General features: G+C 45.5%; 1 protein-coding gene across 4 annotated transcripts in view; it reads right to left on the reverse strand.

Annotated features, from left to right (window-relative positions):
• Nucleotides 1-6,172: 6,172 nt before the first annotated feature.
• Nucleotides 6,173-23,731, reverse strand: part of gsk3ba (glycogen synthase kinase 3 beta-a) — a 34,235-nt gene continuing 16,676 nt past the window's right edge. The window contains exons 3-11 of one of the 4 annotated variants that reach the window (XM_080753041.1): nucleotides 21,343-21,426; nucleotides 15,086-15,196; nucleotides 14,477-14,607; nucleotides 13,320-13,426; nucleotides 12,562-12,659; nucleotides 11,794-11,889; nucleotides 9,368-9,554; nucleotides 7,937-8,035; nucleotides 6,173-6,962 (exon numbers count right to left, since the gene is read on the reverse strand). In XM_080753041.1, the coding sequence (XP_080609167.1) occupies nucleotides 6,892-6,962; nucleotides 7,937-8,035; nucleotides 9,368-9,554; nucleotides 11,794-11,889; nucleotides 12,562-12,659; nucleotides 13,320-13,426; nucleotides 14,477-14,607; nucleotides 15,086-15,196; nucleotides 21,343-21,426 (984 nt within the window). In that variant the 3' untranslated portion in view covers nucleotides 6,173-6,891. Of the gene's footprint in view, nucleotides 6,963-7,693; nucleotides 8,036-9,367; nucleotides 9,555-11,781; nucleotides 11,890-12,561; nucleotides 12,660-13,319; nucleotides 13,427-14,476; nucleotides 14,608-15,085; nucleotides 15,197-21,342; nucleotides 21,427-23,731 lie in introns of those variants that run through there. The other 3 variants (XM_080753040.1, XM_080753039.1, XM_080753038.1) reach the window with 3 other exon arrangements.

The following is a 23,731-nucleotide window of genomic DNA, read 5'->3' on the forward strand; positions in this document are numbered from 1 at the left end:
AACCTTATCTCTTTCTCACAGACTAAGACAAAGAGCCACTGTAGTACAGTATCTAATCTATGTCTGCCTTAACTATCTTTCCTGACACCCCCACATGGGCAGCCCTGTCTCAGGGTCATATACCGTAACTTAATTATTAAATGTAGTAATTTCACATCCCGGCTGGTACCCATGTGAACCTTCTCGACCCCGCAGAAATCTGTCAATGCTGTCTGAGACTCCCTTCCTCTCCCAATGATTCCCATACCTGAGAAAAAGTATATTAAGCTGTTGCACCCTGCATCAGATGTCTTTGCCATTTTCATACTCTGACCCTGTTCCTGAACAGTTGAAATTAAAGCCCTCTCTGTTTGATACTTTAACTTGTTTTGAGTTGTCTAGTCCTTTGTGAGTTTTTCCACCATACCTCCATGGTAACAGCTGCTTGCTGAAACAATGGCCAAATTTGGAGATGAGTTTGCTAACATCGCTGATACTAAACAGTGTCGCCACCATGGTAACAGCCGCATGCTGTAACAATGCCCAAATTTGGAGATGAGCGTGCTGACATCATTGATAATAAACAGTGTCACCACCATGGCTGTCTGTCTGCATGCTGACGTCATACTCAGTCTGACTCCATAGTACTGACATCACAGACTGCTACAACGGGTATTGCACAACTGGAGGACAATGGTGACTCTTCTGCCCAACAGGCATCGGTCTGGGTTCTCCGACATTACTTCTGAGACTCCTACATTTAATCCCTCATATACTGTGAGTGTGCATAGTACCCGCGAGGACAGGACTAGTATAGAGTAGGGATGGGACGATAAGCGATTTTATCGTTTATCGTGGTAAAAAGCACTCACGATAATCGTATCTTGGAGAATTAATTTGTCATGATATCATCCTCAGTCATGCACTGGGATCAATTCACCTTTTATTTGCCGAGCTGCATATCCAGTGCCACTTAAACCCTCTATACTTGGTAAAAGGTACTTATAATATACGTCAGGGTTCCCCAATAGGCGGCCCGCGGGGGGCTACTGTCTGGCCCCCACCAACCCCAGTAATAATGGTGGTATAAGAGCAGCAACAACACTAGTATATCGTCGTTGTCGGGTGGAAATCTCGTATCTCCAAATTTGTACGTTCTTTTGCAAATCATACAAGGCTGTCGCACAAAAGTAGTGAAAACAGCAGATCTACAAGCACACAACGCCTCGCACCGCGCTGCATTGTGTGCTTGTAGATCGGCTGTTTTCACTAGTTTAAATCATTTTTAAAATGATAAATTCAAAACGAACGGTTTTGGACAAGATTTTCACCCGACAACGACGAAAACTGTCGCTGGAGTAGCGGGAACGCCACCGTCGCCCCTTGCAATGTTGTGGCCCTCGGCTTGGTACACTAGACATAATTTGGCCCTTGGGGAAAACAAATTGGGGAACCCTGATATACGTACTTCATACAGTCTCTTTTTCACTCTATCAAATGTCTTTGCCAAGAATTAGCAGATCTACAAGCTCACAAAACGTCGTGTTTGGCAAATGTTCCACCCCAGGATAATGGATTTTGACTACCGCAATATCGTAAATCGCAATTTCTTTTGTCACAATAATCGTGAGTAACATAACAGAACAGAACAGAATTGCCAAGATAAACATTGGTACAAAGTAGGCAAAGACAAGGGGCTTGATCATTTCCAGGCTATCCTACTCTTTATTTAATGCAAATTACAGTACCAGGGAACTATTCCTCAGAGCACGCAGAAGGAATATTTACAGAGGCGCACATTTAGCATACCTTCACAGAACAAAAAAAAAAAAAAAAAGATAAAAACAAAACAAAAAATCAAATGAAATAAAAATTTCAGTCACAAACAGAGGCATTCAAGTAGTAGTATTGTTATACAGGATGTTTTTGTAGTATTTTCTTTCTATTTTCTTATTTTCTTCTCTTTAAACCCAGATAGCATATTCTTCTACCACAAGTGCGCTGAATATGATGGCAGAGATTTTAAATATTTATAAAATCTCCAATACCATCATCATTTTATAATCTCACACCATCCTGGCTTTTCTTTTTTTGGTAACCTTTGTGGTTTTTAGACGGGTCAGGGGGCAAGGTGAAGTGGTCACACTGGTTTACAGGCTTGGTGGAGGGTGTGTGTGTGTATGGGCAGGGGGGGGGGGGGGGGGCTAGCAACACGCTCATGACTGCAAAGGTTACAGTAAGCAAGACGAGAAAAAGGCTACATGACTCCACCCTTTTACGTGCTACCGAACACCCCTCGTATCTTCAAGGAGCGGAGAGGTATAAGACCAAGGACTGAAAGGACTGAGTGAGAAATGACCAAATCATCCAAAGAGAATGAGACACGGGATACATTATTGCCTCTGAGGATGGCTCGTCACACAAATGTCAGGATAGGCTATATGCACAGCAGCCATATTTGGAGAGAAGTTGGATCTTCTCACTTCCTTCAAAGGTGTTAGCAATGATACTAATGAATGCTCTGTTCTATTTTATGTAGAACAGTGGTTATCAAACCTTTTATTTCAAGAACCACCATAACTCAGTGTACAAATGGAACTAAATGGACCCGGTCCATTTGGTGAGTTTCCAGTGGGCCAACATGCACAATATCAGCACCCTGACTCTGTTTGACCAGAATAAAACAAAGCCTTCAGTATCATTGGGAACACCTTTGAAGGAGGTGAGAAGAGACCCAACTTCTCTCCAAAATGGCCTCTGTACATAATAGCCTATTTGGCTTCGGAGAGAGAACCAATGCGGAAACCGTGCTGTACTCCTGTCCTGTATACCATGGTTCTATGACCACGGTTGGCATGCCCACCTCACCTCACCCCATCCCCACTGTGTGCCCTCGCTTCAATGCGGGGGAAACATGCGGTTTGAGCGTGCGTGCATGTGTGCGTGTGTGTCCGTCCCACAATAAAACCTTAGACGTTTATCCAAAATAAAACACTTCTCTAAGGTATCTGCAAGGAAAATATCCTTATAATCGATAACATCTGTATGTTACACTGACATTTAAGTCTGTGATGAAATGGGGGGAGGGGGGAGGCGGTGAAAACGTCAAGGACTGAGGGTTAAGGGAGTAGTTCATGCCCAAAATGACTTTTTCTATTGATTACTCACGCCATGGAGACTTGAGCTCAATAATATTTTTAGTTTGTCGCATTCCTAAGACAAAACATTTATTACAATAAATGTAGGCCCATTTGGGTCCCCTTCCGGAATCAATGGGGGTAACTCTACTATAATCAATAGTTTGTCTTAGGAATGCCACAAATACAAAAAATATATATATTATTGAACGCAAGTCTCCATGGTGTGAGCAATCATTTTGGGGGTGAACTACTCCTTTAAAGCCTAAACCTATACTTTGACCACGCCCCTCGCCGAACAGTAATGTTTTTGAAAAATAGCAGATCTACAAGCTCAAAGCGCAGCACCGAGTGCTGCACTCCAAGCTTGTAGATCTGCAATTTTTGAACGAGAGCGACGAGAGGTCACATAACCAAGTATACACGAGGCTTTATTCAAGTGGAAGGGAGGGGGTGTGTGTGTGTGTATGGGACAGCAGGACGTTCAACAGCACCAAAGGAAGAGCCACAATGCACGGTGGGAGAACGATGGAAGGGGCGGGGAGGTGGGCGGGCTGGGGAACAAGGCGATAAGTGTATGAAAGCAAAGGCACTCCAAACTATAGTTACACTATACATGACTAGTTCTTGTTACAATAATACAGCTGTCATCTACTGTACTGTACAGGTAAGATTGAACTATATGGCTGGATAAAGCTGATCATCATCATCATCTACAATATCCATAAACAATGTCAGTTTTGCCCTGATTCTTTTTTTGTGTGTATTTATTTTTTGTCTTTTTCAATACCCCCCCACTAACCATCCCACCCTCTTTGTTTTTGCTCATAAACAGTACATGGGTCTGCATATATACATACCTTGAACACAACATGAAAGAAAAAAAAAAGAAATCAAACATAAAAAACCCAAAACATACAAGTCAGGATTTTGGTGAGGAGCATTTATACTGTATATACAAATTCTGCTGTTGTGTTCTGTCCCCCCCCCCCCATTCATTTTTTTTTTATTGTATTGTCCATAAGTAAGACGTTTCGACAGACTGTACCGAGCGGCTCTATGCATGTGCAGCAGGCGGAGAAGGAAGAACGCTTGACAAAAAGCCTGATTTCTACTTCGTCACACGACGGCGTCGCTCGCAGCGGCTCCTCAAGCTCAACGGTGCCTTGCGTTGTGGCACGTCGTGCGCTTGCAGATCTGCTCACTTCAGCGAGGAACGCGGCCATAATGTCGGGGTGTAAATTGAGCACAACACTCCCAAGTCAGGTCACAATAATATGACGACGGTCTGTGGTGGTAGGCGACATGCCGCTAAGCAAAATGCGGTTGCCCCCCCCCCCCCCCCCCCACCCCACACTGCAAAGACTACTCAATGATTAAAAGACGGAAGTGTGAAAGATTGTCTTTGAAACTTTCACAGAGAGAAAGGCAGAGGGGGAGTGGGGAAGCGCTGGTGGTCTGGTGAGGGGAAGACATGTCCCTAGATATTGCACGCTCACAAGACCAGACAGTCACCCCAGAGGAAAATAAGAGTGACCAAAATCCTACAACCGTAACTCTAAAATGTACACTTCCAACACAAGACTGCGTCTCTTGCTGAGGGGGGGGGGGGGCAATACGTCAGTCGGGTTGGGGTTAGAGATAGGGTCAGGAATGGGGAGTCGGACGAACGCAACGTCGGGAGAAATGCGTGTCGGAACAACGCTTGTCTTGCTGAGAATTACCAAATCTTTGGCAAGTGACACCCTTGTGAAGTACAAATCGGGCTTTAACCACTTGAAGGGGGAGGAGGACATTAGTCAAAAATAGCAGATCTACAAGCTCACGGCGTGACGCGTTGTGAGCTTGGCGGAGAGAGATGTCGACGGAAACACCCGTTTCCGAGAACAGTTGCAACACAGGTCCGTTTCACTAAGACTAGAGGGTTTAAGTGGTTTAAGGAACTAACATGGACAACACAGGAGAACAGGGCTCGTTGAACGCCGGAATCTGACCGCACTCCAGCAAAAAGAGAGAAAGAGAGAGAGCAAGGAACAAAACTGAACTAAAAACACCACCTTGCCTTATTCTATGTCTTAAAGGCAGCAGCAAATATTGCCACTGCTCTGCCAGATATGAGCTCAACATAAATGACTTCTGAACCATTGAAGTTAATATACATATATCTATATATACTTTTTATACATAAGGAAAAGTAATATATAAACCGTGTATGTATGTATGTACGCATGTATGTTTTGTATTGTATGTAAATATATTTATATATTATACAAGCACACATAAACAGATACATGTCAACATCCATCACACATGTCGACCCGACCCCCCCGCCCTCCTAAAAAAAAAAGAAAAAAAAAAGAAAAGACATACAAATAAAAAAAACTAACAAAACAATTTTCCCAGGAATATAAAACAAAAATAAAAACATGGTTGATTAAAACAGCTGCTAACCATTTAAAAACAACCCCCGGACAAGGAGGGGCGAAAAAAATAAAAATAAAATAAAAGTTTGTCCAAATCCCCCCCCTCCCCTCCCCTCCCACAAGTGGACAGTTCCTGTCCACGTATATCAGGATCATCATGCATCCATGTGTGTGAGAGACTGCATGTATATGTATATATAATATATATATATATATGAGAGTGTGTGCGTGTTTGTGTGTGTACACGTGCGTGAGCCTCATGCCTAGTTTAGTGGAACGGGAGAGGTCAATGTCTGGAGGGGAAAGGTGAGGTGTAGGTAGGTAGGTACGGTGTGTGTGTGTGTGTGTGTGGTATGTAGGGGAGGGGGGGGGGGGGGCTTGAACCTACCCAGTCAAATCCTTAGTGTTCGTTTAGACCAGTGGTTCTCAAAGTGGATTCCAGTGTCTCTGTCTGTCTGTCTGTCTTGTTGACCCATACAAGTTTGTAACTCTGACAGTGTACAAACGGAACCAAATGAACCCGTAACAGGTTAATTTGGTTCCGTTTGTACACCGTCAAGAGTTAAGAGAAGACCTTGAAATTAGAACATTTGAGAACCACTGGTTTAGACACTGAAGACGGCATAAATGGTAGGGTTCCATTTCTACCTTCCTTGGCGTCAACAGAACACGAACATTAATGTGACTGCGTAGGAGATCCTAACCATACTCAGGCCATGCACTACAGGAGGAAACCAGGGGGGGTCCAGCCAGGGGGAGACATGGGGGCGGGGGTGTTGTCAGAGAGAAGGCCAGGTACTGTAGGTATGTATTAAATATGGGGAGTGGTGGTGGGGGGGGGGGGGGGATTAATGGGCAGGGTGGCCAGCATTAGGACTTCATGACCTTCTCTACAGATTGTTCTCGTACGAACGTTAGCAGGCTAGTATCGTGTATACATTGTACAGTGTACTTTTAGAACGAGTACAACAGTCAACAACAGCCTCCCTCTCTGCACCCCGACGAACGCAGAGGGAAACGTCTTCGGCGGATGAATCAAAAAAAGAAAGGGAAAAACAAAACGAAAAAACAAAACAGCTGGCTTGAGGGTGGATGGGGGGGGGGCAGTCGGCGATAAAGAGGCAGATAGGGAAAACGTTTTGGTGGTCGTTGAGTTGGGGGGGGGGGGCTGATTGCCAGTTGTTGATCCACTCAACCCACCCCGGCCCCCCCTGGCTAGGGTGGGCATCCCTCCGCTGCTGTTGGACTACAGAAGAGGAGAGAGGAGGTGGAGTTCATCCTGGGTTGGGGTGATGGAGGGGGCCATGGGGATGGGGCTGAGGCCGGGGTGGGTGGGGGTCCGCGGGGTGGGTTCAGGAGGTGGAGTTGGAGGCAGAGGCAGAGGGGGTGGTGGTGCTGGGGCCTCGCTCTGTGCTGCTACCGTCTGGAAAAGAGGATTCATCGGTTACTCATTCATACCGGGGCCGTCACAGAAATTGAAGTAAAAATGTAAAATGATCGATTGAAATGGGCAAAAAAAATAATAATCGCATCTGTGATTTTAAAATGAACGTCCAGGGTTTCCTGCAGGAAAAAGTCTTGACCAGGGGGGGGGGGGGGGTCTCATGGCGCACGCGCTTTGCACGTGCGATTTTTTTCTTTTTTTTAAGACCCTTGGGGGGGCGGGGGGTTTTTCTGGCCCGGGCGGGGCGCCTGGCCTGTAAAGTGCTGCAGGAAACCCTGACGTCAGTTGCTCATTTTGGTGCCATTCAGTCTCTTGCTAAGGAGAGCTTCAATAGCACCTGCTTTACAACAACAGATTGGGCTTTCTAACCTGCACAACCAACCAACAAGCTGTGTTCTACAATCTACATTGTGATTTTAAAAAGTTTAAATTGAAAATTTGGTCGAATCGTGACCTTAAAATTGGAAGCCAAATCGAATTATGGATTTCAAGAATTGTGACACTGCTAATTCATACAGGTGTTCTGCAAAGGCTTTTCTTTTTTGTGTGATTAATAGCCTACTTTTTATTGCTTTTCAGATTTTAACATACATTTGAAGACATTGTGAACAGGCCTGTATAAACCTTTTGGACAGAACAATATCACAAGCAATTTTGATTATTATTATATATATTTTCTAACAAGGAAAGGACTTTAGGAGGAGCGTAGTTTAGCAGTGCCTCAGTGGAGCTATGGGCACCTAGTGTGAAGGGAGCGGTGCTATTTCGTCAAGCGTCCCGATAGCAACCTGTATTATACTTTGTTGTACAATGGTGGTGTACAGAAATGGTGAAAATAGCCGATCAACAAGCTCACAAATCTGCTATTTTCACAAAGTGAAATAATGGTGAGATTGAGTTGAAGCCCATACTGCCCAGCCCTGGTACAGGGGGCCAGGTAGGGTGGCACTGACCTGTGGTGGCAGAGGCGTTGGTTGGGGTGGAGGCTGCAGCCTGGTTACGGGCGTGGGCAGGGATGAGGATGGAGGCCAGGGAGGGATTACTGGACAGCTCTGAGAGAAGAGGGGGCGGAGGGGGGAGTTATAGCAGTGCTTCTCACCTTCTCAACGTTTTTCCCGGATCCCCATAACTCAGGAAGTGTACAAATCGTCACTGTCGGGCAAAAACCTTGTATCTGCAAGTTTCAATTGTGTATGTTTTTTTCCGAAATTAAAGCCCTACATCATTGTACAAGAGTGTTGCACAAAAGTAGTGAAAATAGGCGATCTAAAAGCGACATTGTGTGCTTGTAGATCCGCTATTTGTCATAAAGTATAAACTATACTGTACTGTAGCAACTGTACTACCGCGGTGACGAAACAAACTCTATTTCCCAAAATACAGCGCGGGATCACATGACCGGGAAGTGCTGTCTCGCTAATAGACATGTATGCGAAGCTGCTGCACAAACATGCATTTTTCTCCTAATCCAGGTTTTAAATCACTTTCACGTTCAAAGCGCGGCCTTTTCTACCGGCCGTCACACAAACGCTGTGGCGCAGGATTGTTAAAAATGGTAAATGGTAAATGGTGCATTTATATAGCGCTTTTATCCAAAGCGCTTTACAGAGATTGTGCATTACGTGACCCATTCACGCACACATTCATACACCGGTGGCGGAGGAAACCATGCAAGGCACCAACCTGCTCACCGGGAGCAATGTGGGGTTCAGAGTCTTGCCCAAGGACCCTTCGACATTAACTCAGGGGGAGCCCGGATTCGAACTGGGAACCCTTCGGGAACACTTCGTGCTCTAATAACGGTTTCTCTACCCCTGAGCTATGCCGCCCCACAAACTGGTTAAAAACTGGTCCAGACTGAAAGAAAAGATTTTCGCGAAATTAAACAGTACATGCTTGGATAACATTTACTCGGATTACTTTTTCCGCCAGGACCTTGAAGGTAGGCAAAATGGCGGGTTGCCATGGGCACCAGCAAATTAACCCTTGCATTCATCGTGGGCATCGAATGTGTTACCTCAATACAATTCAACATTTTTTGGTCTTTTTAATATGCGGTTATGCGATTATATCGCCGTTCTCTACTGTAAGATCCTCGGTTGCTAGGAGACGAATGCATGCAGAGATAACCCGGAAATGAAAAGCACTTCTCCATAAGGCCACGCACGCAATCGCCCTCGGAAAAAAGAGTTACAGGATTAATTCATTAACAGCTGGCACGATTTGTGTTAAAAAAAAGTTGTTTTATAAAATGAACGCGATTTATCTACCCACTGCTAAAATATGGAAGTGGGTAGGTGGAACCACAATGATGCAACACAAGAAATCAACAAGAAATGTGACATGATAAATGAGGCAAAAAAGTGGATTGCGGCTGTCATTACCCTGGGTGGTGAAGTTGAAGAGGGAGGGCTTCTCTCGCCCGTTGGGCAGTTTGACGTTGGGGTCGCGCAGCTCGTCGAAGAAAGAGTGCGCGCACGCCTCCAGCGGGGTGAGGCGGGCCGTGGGCGTGTACTCCAGCAGGCGGGAACACAGCGCTATGGCTTCCGGTGGGGTGCGCGGCCGGAACACCTGCAGTACACACACCAACCAGACACCATGGCAGGAGTGAACAGAGTGGTCAAATCACAGTGTCATTGATTGGTCATTGATAATTTAACTCTTGAGAGCGAACGGTCCATTTGGTTTCATTTTACACTCAATAGTGTATAATCTATAAGGGTCTGTTTAATTTGGTTACCAACTCTCCATCATTTAGCTGAGGACCACCTGGAATACCTTCAAGGACCACTGGTGGTCCCCGGAAAACAGGTTGAAAACCACTGAGCTAGACATGTCATGTTGTAATAATATTATAATAATTAAGCAGTGAGGATTATTTTTTCTTTCCAATGGATATGAAGTTAATTAATCCTTGAAGGAAAATTATCTTCTTGAAGCAACTACAAACGTAATGATATGGCCGGTGATACTTGTGAGTTACGGCCTTGAGGTTCACGGTTTTCTTATTGTCACATGCACTTACAATACAGCTGCAGACATACTGCAGGCAGTGACCTGTTGTACTTGGCACCATCTCAACAGTGCACAATTGTAAAAAATTACAATAAGGTCAAAATAGTCATAAGCAAGCAAAAATAGCAAATGGCAAGCTGGCAGACACCGACAAAGTGCAGTTACACAGAATGGCCACAGTGGGGAACCTGAGAGGCTGCCACGAGGACTTGCAGCCTGCCGATTGGATGATTACGCTATCCAATGCTACAGCAGTGGGTGGGACTAGTGAGGGTCAGGAAGAGGGAATGTTCCATTTAAAGCCTACGGCAGGGGGAACCACTTTATAACGCCTATTTGATGTTGCATAAAACCTAATACGTGAAAGTAGAGTGTAAGATGGAAAAGTACAGACTGTGGTGGCTAAGCGGATTTGACCATATCAGACTGACAGCAGAGCAGTGCTATAAAAGTTGGGAGTGACTGAAGAGGGTGGAATCACTGAAGCCAAGTTAAGTTCACTTCAACATCGACAAGGCCTGGGCTCATATAGTGGTCTTATGGTTAGGTCGTCCATCCTGGGATCATTGGGTTACGGGTTTGACTCCCTGAAACATCCTATTCTGTCAGTGTTCCCTTGGGCAGGACACACATATAAGTCTCTACCTACTCACTCATTGCAGAGTCACTTTGGATACAAACTCCTGAACTGAAAAAGTGGCATAATTATCATCGCTGTCAGGCAGAAGCTTGAATGTCCAAAACCTTAACTTTTAAGTGAAATGACAATGGATCCAATGTGTTTGGTTACTATCTAGTAACAAAGTCTAGTTAATACTTTTCATTGGTTAAATATTTATAAAACCCACAGACAGTGGTCTCATTGAAACACGTTGTGAGCTTGAAGAAAGGCTTGTAGATCAGCCAATTCACCACAACACTGTAATACAACGAAGTATAAAATAGGGCATTCATTTAAAAGATTCAATAATGGACATACAAGCACTTTGCCCAGTAGCGACAGTATTATTTATAAAAGCATATGGACCTCCTATTCAACAGTACATTTTAGAGCAACACCAAAACAACTTCATGAGTATTGAGGGCTGGCCAAGACAAACAACCAAAGCAGAGTAAATAGACATGTTTTGACAACAGTACGGAGAGAAAAATACACTCTACATCGGTGGTTTTCAAAACGGGGTCCAGGGAGTCCGCAGCCAAATAAATAGTTTGAAAACTATAATCAAATTCACTTCATGACTAGAATCAGAGCCGGCGGCAGGACTCAATGGCTAATGGGGCCGACCGTGAGCTTAAGGTTGCGACCACTATGCAAATTAAGTGTTCCGCCTTTGTTTTAGAGTATTTGCCGGTTTCACTGATGGGGCCGGGGGGGGGGGGGGGTCGACCCCAACTGTCCCCCTCATGCCACCAGGCCTGATTAGAATACATAAAAATCGCAAGTGATTGTTTCAATATTGCCTATATGTCCCATGTACAATTATGACATTTAGACAACTTGATTGAAACCGAAACATCTGTTCATATCAGGGTCTCTGGAAGAATCATCAGAATCATTTTGAATACCACTGCTCTGCTCTACGGAGCTCTCAGCTTCCCAGTTTCGAACCCGGAGGGCGTTGAAATGCACCTCAGAGCTAGATAGAGGGGCAACGACAGCACCGCCGAGAGGAGCTGATGAGGATACTGTAGATAGCCGTGGACAGGCAACACAGGCACACACACATATAATGGGGGAAAGGGTTGTGGGTCTTAAAGAGTAGTAAAAGGGTTCCTGTACCTGTTGACTCACCTTAGTCCAAGGGTGTGCCTTGATCTGGGGGAATTTGAACTCGGTGTAGTTTGGGTTCATCTCTCGGATCTGCTCTCGGGTAGGCGTACCGAGCACCTGGGGCACAGAGGCAGACCCACGGGTTAGGGATATAAAGATTTCATATCACGATTATTGTGACAAAAGAAATCGCGATTTACAATATTGCGATAATAAATCAACCATAACCATTATCCTGGGGAGGGACATTTGCCAAAAAAATAGCAGATCTACAAGCTCCCAACTGTCGCAACGTGCTGTGAGCTTGTAGATCTGCATTTTTTTGGCAGAGAGAACAGGAGAGAGAAAAAAAAAAGACTGTATCAAGTACGTGTATAATAAGTACCTTTCAACAATTATAGAGTGTGGTACCGGATATGCAGCTCGGTAAATAAAAGGTGAATTGATGGACAATATCACGATAAATTAAATCTCCACTATACGATTATCGTGAGTGTTTTTTATCACGACAAACGATAATATCGCTTATCATCCCAACACTACTATAGAGTTAGGGTTAGAGGCAGGATTGGCACAGGTACAGTTAACAGGAGAGTGAGAGGCAGCCGAGATTTAAGATCCTGGATGGATGGATGGATGGATGGATGGATGGGATTTGCGGCAGAAAGGGAATGGAGACTGCACAATGAAACTGCTGTGTTTCTTTTAATTACCAGATACTTTTGACAGAGGAGACGACATACTACCACGTCTACAGACCGCATGGCCTTGCAGGGCCTACGTTTGTACCTTGATGATTTCAACCAGCTGATCCACTCCACTGTCGCCGGGGAAGATGGGTTGTCCTAGCAACAGCTCTGCCAGCACGCAGCCTGCTGACCACACATCTACGGAAGGGGGGGAAAGGGGGCGGGTCAACAGACAAGAGTCACATAAAAGCAAAAGACACAGGGCTATTTGCACAGCAACCATATTAGAGAGAAGTTAACCTTCTCACTTCCTTCAAAGGTGTTAGCAATGATACTAATGAAGGCTCTGTTCCATTTCATGTAGCAGAGTGGTTCTCAAACCTTTCATTTCAAAGATCCCTTAACTCTGACGGTGTACAAATGGAACCAAATGGACCCGTAAGTCCATTTGTACACTCTCAGAGTTACACATGTTTTAACCCATTTAGGCCTGACCTAAGGTTTCTGAAAAGCATCAAATATTATTCAAAGAATTACAAAAACAAATGTGTTACTTGCTACATACAGTACATGTACTACACTAAAATGTGTTCCCAGCCTGAATGGGTTTTTAAGGCATCATTTGGAACCCCAAAGGAACCATGAGGGCCCCTGGTTCACACTTTGAGACCCACTGGTGTAGCACAGTGTTTCCAGTGAGCCGACATGCACACTAGATAGAACAGAATGGAACAGAGCCTTCATTGGTTTTATTGGTAACACCTGTGAAGGAAGTGAGAAGAGACCCAACTTCTCTCCAAAATGGCTGCTGTGCATATAGCCTGCGAGGGTGAAGGAGTCACGGGGCACTCCACCTACCTATGCTGGACGTGTAGTCAGTGGCACCGAAGATGAGCTCGGGAGCCCGATAATAGCGAGAGCAGATATAGGAAACGTTGGGCTCCCCGCGGACCAGCTGCTTTGCACTGCAGACAAAAAAGGTGACAACACGCATCGTTATTATCAGCGGCGACGTCATTACAATTACCAGAACCTCTTCTGCGTTTTGAGCAGGAAGAGGGGCGCACTATATACACACAGGCCCCGTTTCCACTAAGAGAACTTTGGTTCTAGAACTGGAACCTTGGTGCTTCCACGGAACAGGCGGACATTTTTTGGTTCCAGTTCCGAACCAACCTTTTGGGTTCTGAACTAATTCATTCAACACTCTGAACTGGATCATTATTAGGCGGTGGAACGTAACGCGTGGAAGGAACACGTTATTCCAACCAGTTCCTTCCCCCTCCATCAGGAGCCCCGTCTGGCCAGGGGGAGGCATTATAGAGATCAGGACTACTGCGTTATTTTGTGAGGGTACCTACCCTAGGAGACACAGGGAAAACATGCTAACTTCACACAGAAAGGCCCTTCCAACCCCACCCAGGGTATGGGTGGGGTTAGAGCTCCAGCAAAGTGTTCCGTCTGATGACTTAAAGGAGTAGTTCACCCCCAAAATGCCATGGAGACTTGAGTTTTTTGTGTTTGTCGCATTACTAAGACAAAAAAAGTATTGTAGTAAATGTACCCCCATTGATTCCGGAAACAAATTATTGTCTTAGGAATGCGACAAATACAAAAAGATATTATTGAACTCAAGTCTCCATGGCGTGACTAATCAATAGAAAAAAAAGTCATTTTAGGGGTGAACTACCTCTTTAATGGAAGATTTGACAGCAAATAATACGCAGCCTTGTCAATGCATGAAGTGTCTCCTTTGCATACGGGAGCTAATTTTAAGTCCAGTAATGCACACTGTGTGGAGTCCTCTGTGTGAAATCTCCCTCAGACGGCCAACCTTACCAGGGAATTGCCCTGAAACCTAAGACGGGCCTGTCTGGGACTCTGGGTGCACTGTAAAATCCACAGCGATAATTTAACCAAAGCCATCTACGTGTACATTCGGTTCCATTCGGTACACTCTGTGTTAAAAGGAACACAGAGGATTTTCCTGGGTGCTGCGGTTGGTTGTTGCTCACCTGCCAAAATCACAGAGCTTGAGCACAGCGGTCTCTGGATCCAGCAGCAGGTTCTGGGGTTTGATGTCCCGATGGCAGATCCCAAATGAATGGATGTAGGCCAGACTCCTGAACAGCTGGTACATGTACAACTACACACACGCACGCACACGCACACACACACACACACACACACACACACACACACACACACACACACACACACACACACACACACACACACACACACACACACACACACACACACACACAGACACACACACACACACACACACACACACACACACACACACACACACACACACACACATAAATGTTACGTTCACATGTGCAAAGCTGGATTTACCCTGCAATCTTTTGGTAGCAATGGTAATTAGGGGTAATTTCCATTTTGATTGGCACCATTTTGGTCCCATTTTTGGCAGTAGCACAGGTTGCAAGACAAAACAATCCGGCAGACCTTTAACACAGACAGATAGCTAATTTATGATTAATTTATTTAACTTTCATTACGTAGCAGAGGTAGTACGCCACCACCAGAGAAGGAATCATTACGTATACTGTATATATGCACTATTTAACAACAGATTACTGATGAATGACGCTTACCTTGACATAGACCATAGGCAGGGTCTGTTTGGCTCGGCTGTAGTGTCTGGCCACCCTGTAGACCGTTTCAGGAACGTAGTCCAGAACCAGGTTCAGATATACCTCATCTTTCTGTTGGAGAGATGAACGTGGGGAGGTTAGAACTTGCTGTAAACATAAACATGTGCACACTTATACAACATATACAGCACATACAGGATGCATTCAAGGAGGAAGATGAGAAAAAAATGGATATTAAGGCAAACAGGGACAATCAAGGAATTGAAAAAATACAGTTCATAGTGTGTAAAATTGAAAATTCCATTTCTATTAACACAAATTCAGTCCATTTGTTTCCAGTGGTTCCCAAACTATTTAGATCATGATCCAAAAGAGAGATGCGCGGTACCGAAACTAGTGAAAACTGCAGATCTACAAGCTTGTGTCCACCAGCTCGTGTCGCTTCGTGCCACGCTGTGAGCTAGTAGATCAGCCATTTCACTAATTCTTAAACACATGCTCTAATTTATGGAATTTCTTCGATTTTTCTTTCATTTCTTCATGACATTTGTGAAAAAATAATTACCTTTTGTTATTAAAAACATGAAAAAAATATTTTGAATAATAAAAAAAAAAAAAGAATGTAGGAAAACAAAAACAAAGGGACCCATAAAAATGCATCTGGGAACCCACAAATGGGTCCCACGACCCACTGTCTGGGAACCAGTGGTTTATACCTAGGAATCTGACCATCAACTGTCCTCTCTCTCTCTCCCGGTCCCTTGTGACCGTGAGCCAACAGGCAATTTGTGGAACTGAAGTCACTGTATCTCGTCTTAACCATCATAACTGAGATCCATTGTACACAGGGAGTTTACCCCCTCCCTCCCCCTGAAGAGGGGAGGAAATGCACTCATCACTGCCCGTCTGCGGGCTGCAGACACTGATATCATCTCCTCTCCATTTCCTGGATGGACAAGGGGCGGCGACGCAAGGGCCAGGCCGCGCGCGCTTTTGATCCGGACCGTGCTAGTGACCCTCACAGGATGCAGTGTCCGCCCCTTCCCCCCACCCAGCCCTATGTTATTCTAGTATTTCCTCTTCCTGGCGATGGTGAATGGACGAGGCATGTCATCAAGTGGTGGTTGTGAAACCATTGTTCCTGGTCTATTGGGGCAAAGACTTGGAATGGGAGTAGGCATGTTATCTGGAGGGCAGCAGTGGGTTCAGAAGCAATTGTATTCAGGAGGGGACCGACAGCATTCACTTGGTCAAAAAGGTCGTAAAGGTCATTCAATTTTAACTTTAGAAATTTGCAGCCAGATCCCGTGTACACTCATAGACCCCTCCCCCCCCCCCCAGTTTGGGAACCACTGGCTTACAGGACCAAGTACAGAGTCTTCCCAGAAGGGAATCAAATAGTTGAACTAGCTGCAGCATTACAACATGCTTTATGCTGTAAAAGAGCTAAACGTACACTTGTCAATTACACTTGCCGCAGATATACGTAGGCCTATACGTAGGCCTGAGCGCCATTTTGGGACCTGAACCACACTTTTAAACCGACCATTTATGTTCCTGCCTGGCCCATCATTTCCGAAATGCTGCCTTAAGGTAATAGCAAGACTGCAAAATCACCATCTCCTCTCTCCCCACTCAACCATTTCCTCCTACTCGGCACATCTCTTTTGTGCCGTCCACTCTAGTTTGGTGAATGAGGGTCCATGTCCTTATCCCTCCCTCTACTCTCCTGTCCACTCACCTCCTCTAACCTCTCGTGTGCTGGCCATCTAAACCAGACATGCAGTCTAAGCAGCAGCATGTGGACGGTAGCTAAGTGCAGGCCTTGGTAACTCTATATTCAAATGTATACACCCCCCGGACAGGTACACTGTTGAAGGCTAAACTATGCCCTGACTCCTGACTTCTGGAAATAGCCGATCTATAATGACACTGGTGCGCAACCACGCACAAATAAGGCATAATACTGACTAGTACTAGCCATAATTGCGTATCAAAGAATTGTATAGAGCAAGGGTCTTCAACAGGGGGTCCGGGACCCCTAGGGGGTCCTCAGAGTTACTACAGGGGGTCCACCAAATCTTTGTGAGATAGAACCTTTTTTCTCCTTTTTATGTTAACCACTTGAACCCTAGCGTCCATATTCTGAGAACTATTCTGTGAGGCGTAGTGAGCTTGTAGATCGGCTATTTTTGGCAACAAGGTTTGGTGTAGAGGGGAAAAAGAGCAGACTAAGTACAGAGTGAAAGGTCAAGTTTATTAAGTATTGACAGTTCAAGTGGTTAAATATCTGAAAACACAAAGTGACATGAATCCAAAATACACTGATGATCGTGCTGTCAAACAATGAAACTATATGGAATCTATGAAAAGGTGGTGGGGGTCCCCGCTTCATCTCTCTCTCAACTAAGGGGTCCTTTCCTGAAAACGTTGAAGACCCCTGGCACGCACACACACACACACACACACACACACACACACACACACACACACACACACACACACACACACACACACACACACACACACACACACACACACACACACACACACACACACACACACACACACACACACACACACACACACACACACACACACACACACACACACACACACACACACACACACACACACACACACACACACACACACACACACGCTCAAATTGCATTCCCACGTTTCATCTCTTATTTCCTCATATTTTACTCTGTGCCACCTTATGCCCCCTTGCCACCACGTGTCTCATTGATAACATTTTGGACATGGACAGAAAAGAGCCTCCTCCGGCTCCTGCTAGCGCCGCCGATGCTGCTATATTTAGGCGAGCATCAGCGATGACTCACTTCCTGCCTCACTACAAAGCCACTTCCTCGGCTCCCTCCCAGCTGGTTCGGCAGGCAGGGAAGCTCATTGGCTCCTCCCTCACTCCCTGCCATCGCCTAATTGGCTCGCAAGGCGGCTTGCACCTGAATGACTGGCTAAACAATCCATCTTGTGACGACGACTTCTGCAAATTGTGGTATTGAACGGAGGGCCTCGGGCAGTGTGTGTGCACCACATCCATATGTAACCGATATCTGTGTGTGTGTGTGTGTGTGTGTGTGTGTGTGTGTGTGTGTGTGTGTGTGTGTGTGTGTGTGTGTGTGTGTGTGTGTGTGTGTGTGTGAATGCGCGCGCGCGTGTTAAGTTAAGTATCTGCCCCTCTGGGCAATCATACTCTCCACATTACATAAGTCAGCACTTTATATAATACATACTTGACTCTACACAAAACGGGATTTTTTTTACTGAGGAATCCATGTGTGCATGTGTGAGAGAAAGCCAGGGAGAGGGACTAATCCTGAACAGGGTCTTTTGAAGCACAAACATTTTAAAGTCAGTGCTACATCTACAGTACAATGTGTTAATCTAAGCCTTAAAGTGTTGAAATGTAGACTTTTACACTTTCAGAGCTGAATTGAATGTATTCTCACGTTGCACGATGGTTTCACACACCTTGAACAAGCAGGCTATTTTCGGCATGAATGTGACGCGTATAAATGAGGCTTCATAAATGCATGCACGGAGCAGCCATTGTATACTGTGATGAGAGGTTGCGTAAGGCAGTGGCACTGCCCACACTGACAGAGACTCGCACCCTTTGCTCACTGTCCCTTGGCACATCCCCTTGGCAGCCCTGGCACATGATGCCCAGCTTATTACCCATGCCCAGAGGAATGCCCTGTCCAAGCTCTGAGCTGCAGTATTTAACCACTTTCAACCTGCCATCCTATTATGGGCATCATGTCATTATAGTAGAAGATGTTCCAAAATCTTCTAAAGAAGTTACTAAAATGACTACCATTTCTATACATTTTACAAAAATGTCAAAGGTGAAAATAGAAGTTCACAGCCCGTCACATCGTGACCTAACCCATTAAGACCGGGAACGTGTCTGTGTCACGTAACCACTTTTTTAAATACCGGTACTTTGGCTAATCAAAAATAGCAGATATACTTGTAGATCTGCTATTTTAGAAGAAAACGTGAACATTTGTGCAAATCTTTGAGTATATCTTCGCTTCTGGGTGGTGCCTGGAACAACATATTTTGAGATCGGGGTCTGCGGTCAAATACTAATTCTAGGGGTCCTTGACATTAAAAACATTCAAGCACCACCCCCCAACCTGACCCCATTCCCAGTAAGACTCCCTAATCGGTAGATAAGCGACCGTCGGGTCGCATACACAAACTTTAGAAGCCAATCGTAGACAATCAGGAGGGAATATGGGAAATGGGACAGATCCATGCTGATGACATGACTTTAGATATACTGTGTACGGCTTTGCGTGATTTTAGGCCAAAATCTGTACGAGCAGTGTCCAAAATGTGTTTCGCAAGAATCGGCCTCATGGCGGCGCTAGAAGAGGGCCATGTGAGAAATGAGGGGTGGAGGTTGTGGTTTGGCAGCCAAGGAGTAGTTGTCTCTTGAATGCTGCCTTCAGGTATGGCATGGAAAGAGGGCATTTGTATTTCTTTCATCACAGTAAAAACTGCATTCATGGTCTGGAAAGGGGACTTTTTACAGACGGGTAAAAGGGCAGGGGCTCAAGCCCCCTTTGATGTCTATGTGTGCTTGTGCCTGCATGACACCACTCTCTCCTTGTCAAATCGCCTCGCTGTGCGTGGACCAGTGGCCTCCTGTTTGATCAGTGTTGTGCAAGTGGTCGAAAAGTTGAAAAGCGGCAGCAGGGTACGTGGTCCTCTGGTGGTCGACCCGCCAGCTATTACGTAACGCTAGGTCCTTTCAGCTAACATGCTAGCAGCCGGTGGTAGCGCTCCTAGGCCGGCTAGCCATGCTGACTTTAACTCTTTGGGTGCACACGACAGTGTTTCGCAAACTTTCAAGATTTCAAGGTCTCCCCCTAACTCTGACAGTGTACAAATGGAACCAAATTTGGTTCCATTTGTACGCTGTAAGAGTTACAGATTTGTATGGATCAATTTAGACCCCCCTAAAAAGAACCCACAGAGTCCCTGGAATGCACTTTGAGAACCAATGGCCTACTGTACATGTTAAATGAACACGGCAGACTTTCAAGAAACCTAACCTGACCTCCAAACAACTCCTGTTAAACAAAGTGCGTTTTCTTCTACCTGTCCATTTGTCTCCCTTTCTTACGCTCCTTTTTACTCGACTTCTCCCATCTTCCACGAGTGTACCCTCTTTCTTTCAACAACCCCCCCCCCCCCCCCCACAGAGCTCCAGAGGTTGTAAACCAACATACCAATCACACAATGCCAGTCTCCACAATTAGACCAGGGCAGGAGACAGAAGAGAGGGAGGGGAGGGGGCCGACAGATATGGATATATGCGTCTGCCATGAGAGAGGGGAGGGAGGGAGGGAGGGTGCAGCTCAGCTGGGCCGGCAGGGGCTAGGATTGCTCCGTCTGCGTGTCTCAGTGCACCAAGAACCCAATGTGATTCCAAGAGGTCGTCTGGCACGTGGTGTTACAGGATCGGGGGGGGACGAGACTGGTGGAAGAAGGTGGGAGGAGGGGGAGGGGGAGGGGGGTCACGGAGCGCTCACTAGGAACGCCACCTATAATTAGCTGATGCCCTTTGGTCAGCCAAAGCCACCCCTCTCCCCCCCATCCTGTCCCATCTTCACCCATGGGACTCCAACCCCCCCACCCCACCCCCCAACCTGACCCCATTCCCCATCTTCAACCTCAGCCATGATCCCGGCTGGCTGGGCCTTGGCACGGAGACCATAGTTGTCCATCGTGGAAAGATTCCTGACGGCAGAATCATGGATTTGGACTTAACTGTGTGTGTGTGTGTGTGTGTGTGTGTGTGTGTGTGTGTGTGTGTGTGTGTGTGTGTGTGTGTGTGTGTGTGTCTATATTTGACACACACAGCCTGAGACTGCATGCCCAGTTTGTCAGCCAGTTGAATGACATAGTCCAGCCTTGTAGTCTCCAGGGGGCTTCTGCTGGCTGGTGAGCACGGATATAAACTAGAAGGCCTAACAGTGCCGGGCCACATGCACAGAAACACACATCGCCGTGGTTCAGCTCGTAGGAACACAGAGAGAGAGACAGACAAAACGGGCACATAATGTAGCATCACTGACAAGCCAGAAAGCACAGGCTGACAGACACGCACGCATGCAATGCGTTTCGGCAGACAGATAACAGACAAGCAAAGTACCAAACAAGACAGATGAACAGGGACACATACAAGAGAATAAACGTTGAGCCACCCAACTGACCTTATCTCCACTGGAGTAGAAGAAATATCGCAGGCGGACAATATTGCAATGGTCCAACTTCCTCATGATCTGAAGCTCACGGTTCTGAAAGGAGACAGAGGCACAGAGAGAAAAGCGGTGAGACGGTTGAATGTTAAGATTTCAGACCGACTTTTGAGTGAATGAGAAGGCACGGGTTGCAATCCATACCTCACGGCGAAAAAGCATAGACAAGAACAAACTGGACCTTTTGTGGAGATCAAACGTGTGACCTGCATTTCAGGACAGTCTCTCTTAATGCCAACTCCAGCTGCCTCAAAGTGACAGTCCTCTCACATAAGGACAGCATAAGTACATAAGTACAAGTATGTGTTTTCACAACCTCACACGCTTAGCTGTGCTCCTGAACACGAAAAAGAGCAGGCACATGTGTGGTGTGTAGACAAATGTTTACAGCGTGCAAACAAAAAAAATAAGCTTTGCACCTTCCATTCACATTCTGCATACATGTGTCTGTGTGTGTGTGAGTGAGTATGAGTGAGTGCTTGATCCTCGGTGGGGATGCAAATTTCAGTGTTACGTAAAGATTTAAAAGCTTCATTTGAGCCCATAAGCATCCCTCTCTCTCTCTCTCTCTCGTCCTTTTCCAGCATCCTCCTTAAGAGCTACAGTGCCTTGGACCAAAGTGCTTGTGTTACGACTGGAGGGCATGTTTTCTGCTGTGTGAAGACGTGGGAGGCAAACTATAGAGGGAGAGAGAGAGACAGAGAGAGAGACTGGTTGACAGATCTGCATACGGACTAGTTGACTGATCGACCAACTAGGCAGACTTACTGAGTGATTTGTGCCACTGACTGACTTGACTAAACGATGATAGAGATTAGAGGTCCAACTCACTACCTGACTTTTTTTGATTTATTGCTTGAATACTATATTAATCAGAAATGTAAAAAATTAACAGATTTTCGTGCAAAATCTGTTTCTTTTCACTTTTCACTACCTCATCAACAGCCCGGTAGGGCTGTCATGTCACGATCATGAACTTTGTTTTAACAATTGTCATTCAAATAATTGCGATTAACAACTTCAAATTGTGTCTTGCCACTGAACTTTGGAGAATAAATAAAAATGACATTTACGTATGCCTTTTAGGCTTTCTAAACTGAAATCAACCAAGGTCAGATATGACAAATAACGTAAACATACAAAGAAATGACAATGATTCACTGGATCATTGTCTGATTTTGTTATTGCACTAGTGGCCAAAACAGGCCAATGCATGTAATCATTTCAAAAAAGAATAGCAGAAATAGATGATCTACAACATACATGGCTACACATACAGGGGTCATCTGCCCGGGACCACATGCGGCCCTCACCTTCACTTAATGCGGCCCGCAGGTTGATATCTGAATACTAATGTATTATTGATTTCAGCTGTTACAATTCCAAACATGCAAACATGACCCACTTTAATTATCTTAATGACTAGTACTAGTCTTTTTTATTCACAATGTATTTGTATTTATGTTCATAAAGTTAACATAAGAACATATAAATGCATTGGAAATTAAATACAATTTTAACTTTTCAGGATTCCAATTCAAAAATAGCAAAAGATAATTCAGGAATCCAATTTCAAAAATAGCAAAAAATATCAGATCTACAAGCTCAAAACGCGTCGCACTGCGACGCGTTTTGAGCTTGTAGATAGGCTATTTTTGACTATATGCATTGTGGCCCTCTGGAGTGAGTGTGAAAATATAGTGGCCCTCTCCAGCATCAAAGTTGCACATCCCTGATCTACAAGCTCACACCGCATATTTTTCAAGAGATTAATTTATATGAATGGAAGCGACTGTTGTGCCAAAATAATTCCAATTATCTCAAATAATTGCGATCGGGCGATTATGTAATAATCTGGACAGAGGCCTATGCTCGAGGCGGCGGCAGCAAACGAGCGTCTGCTATTATAGACGATCTCACTGGGGCTAATTCACTTATAGACAGACGCAAATGGTTCACACAGACCCCACCCCCCCCCACCCCTCCTTTTTCCGTCTCCTTCCCCCACCCCCACCCCACGGGCACCATAAAGTTACATCATCCTCCAGTGTGGTTTCCTGTAGACTGTATGCTCGCGCATGTGTGTGTGCGCGCAAGTGTGAGCGCGTGCGCGTCATGGACCAGAGTCGGAGTCGTCGCACCACTGTGGACTGCAGCGACGCCCTCTTTGGTAGGAGAGTGTGTGCGAGTGTGTGAGAGATGGTACCGTATCGTCACTGTCGGGTAGTATGTTCTTTCATAATTTAAAGCCCTATATGTACCTTGTATCATACAAGAGTGTTTCACAAAAGTAGAGAAAATAGCCGATCTAAAAGCACACAACGCCTCGCAGTGCGAGGCGTTG

The sequence above is a fragment of the Nannobrachium achirus genome (assembly GCF_963921795.1).
Source record: "Nannobrachium achirus genome assembly, chromosome: 22".
NCBI lineage: Eukaryota > Metazoa > Chordata > Actinopteri > Myctophiformes > Myctophidae > Nannobrachium > Nannobrachium achirus.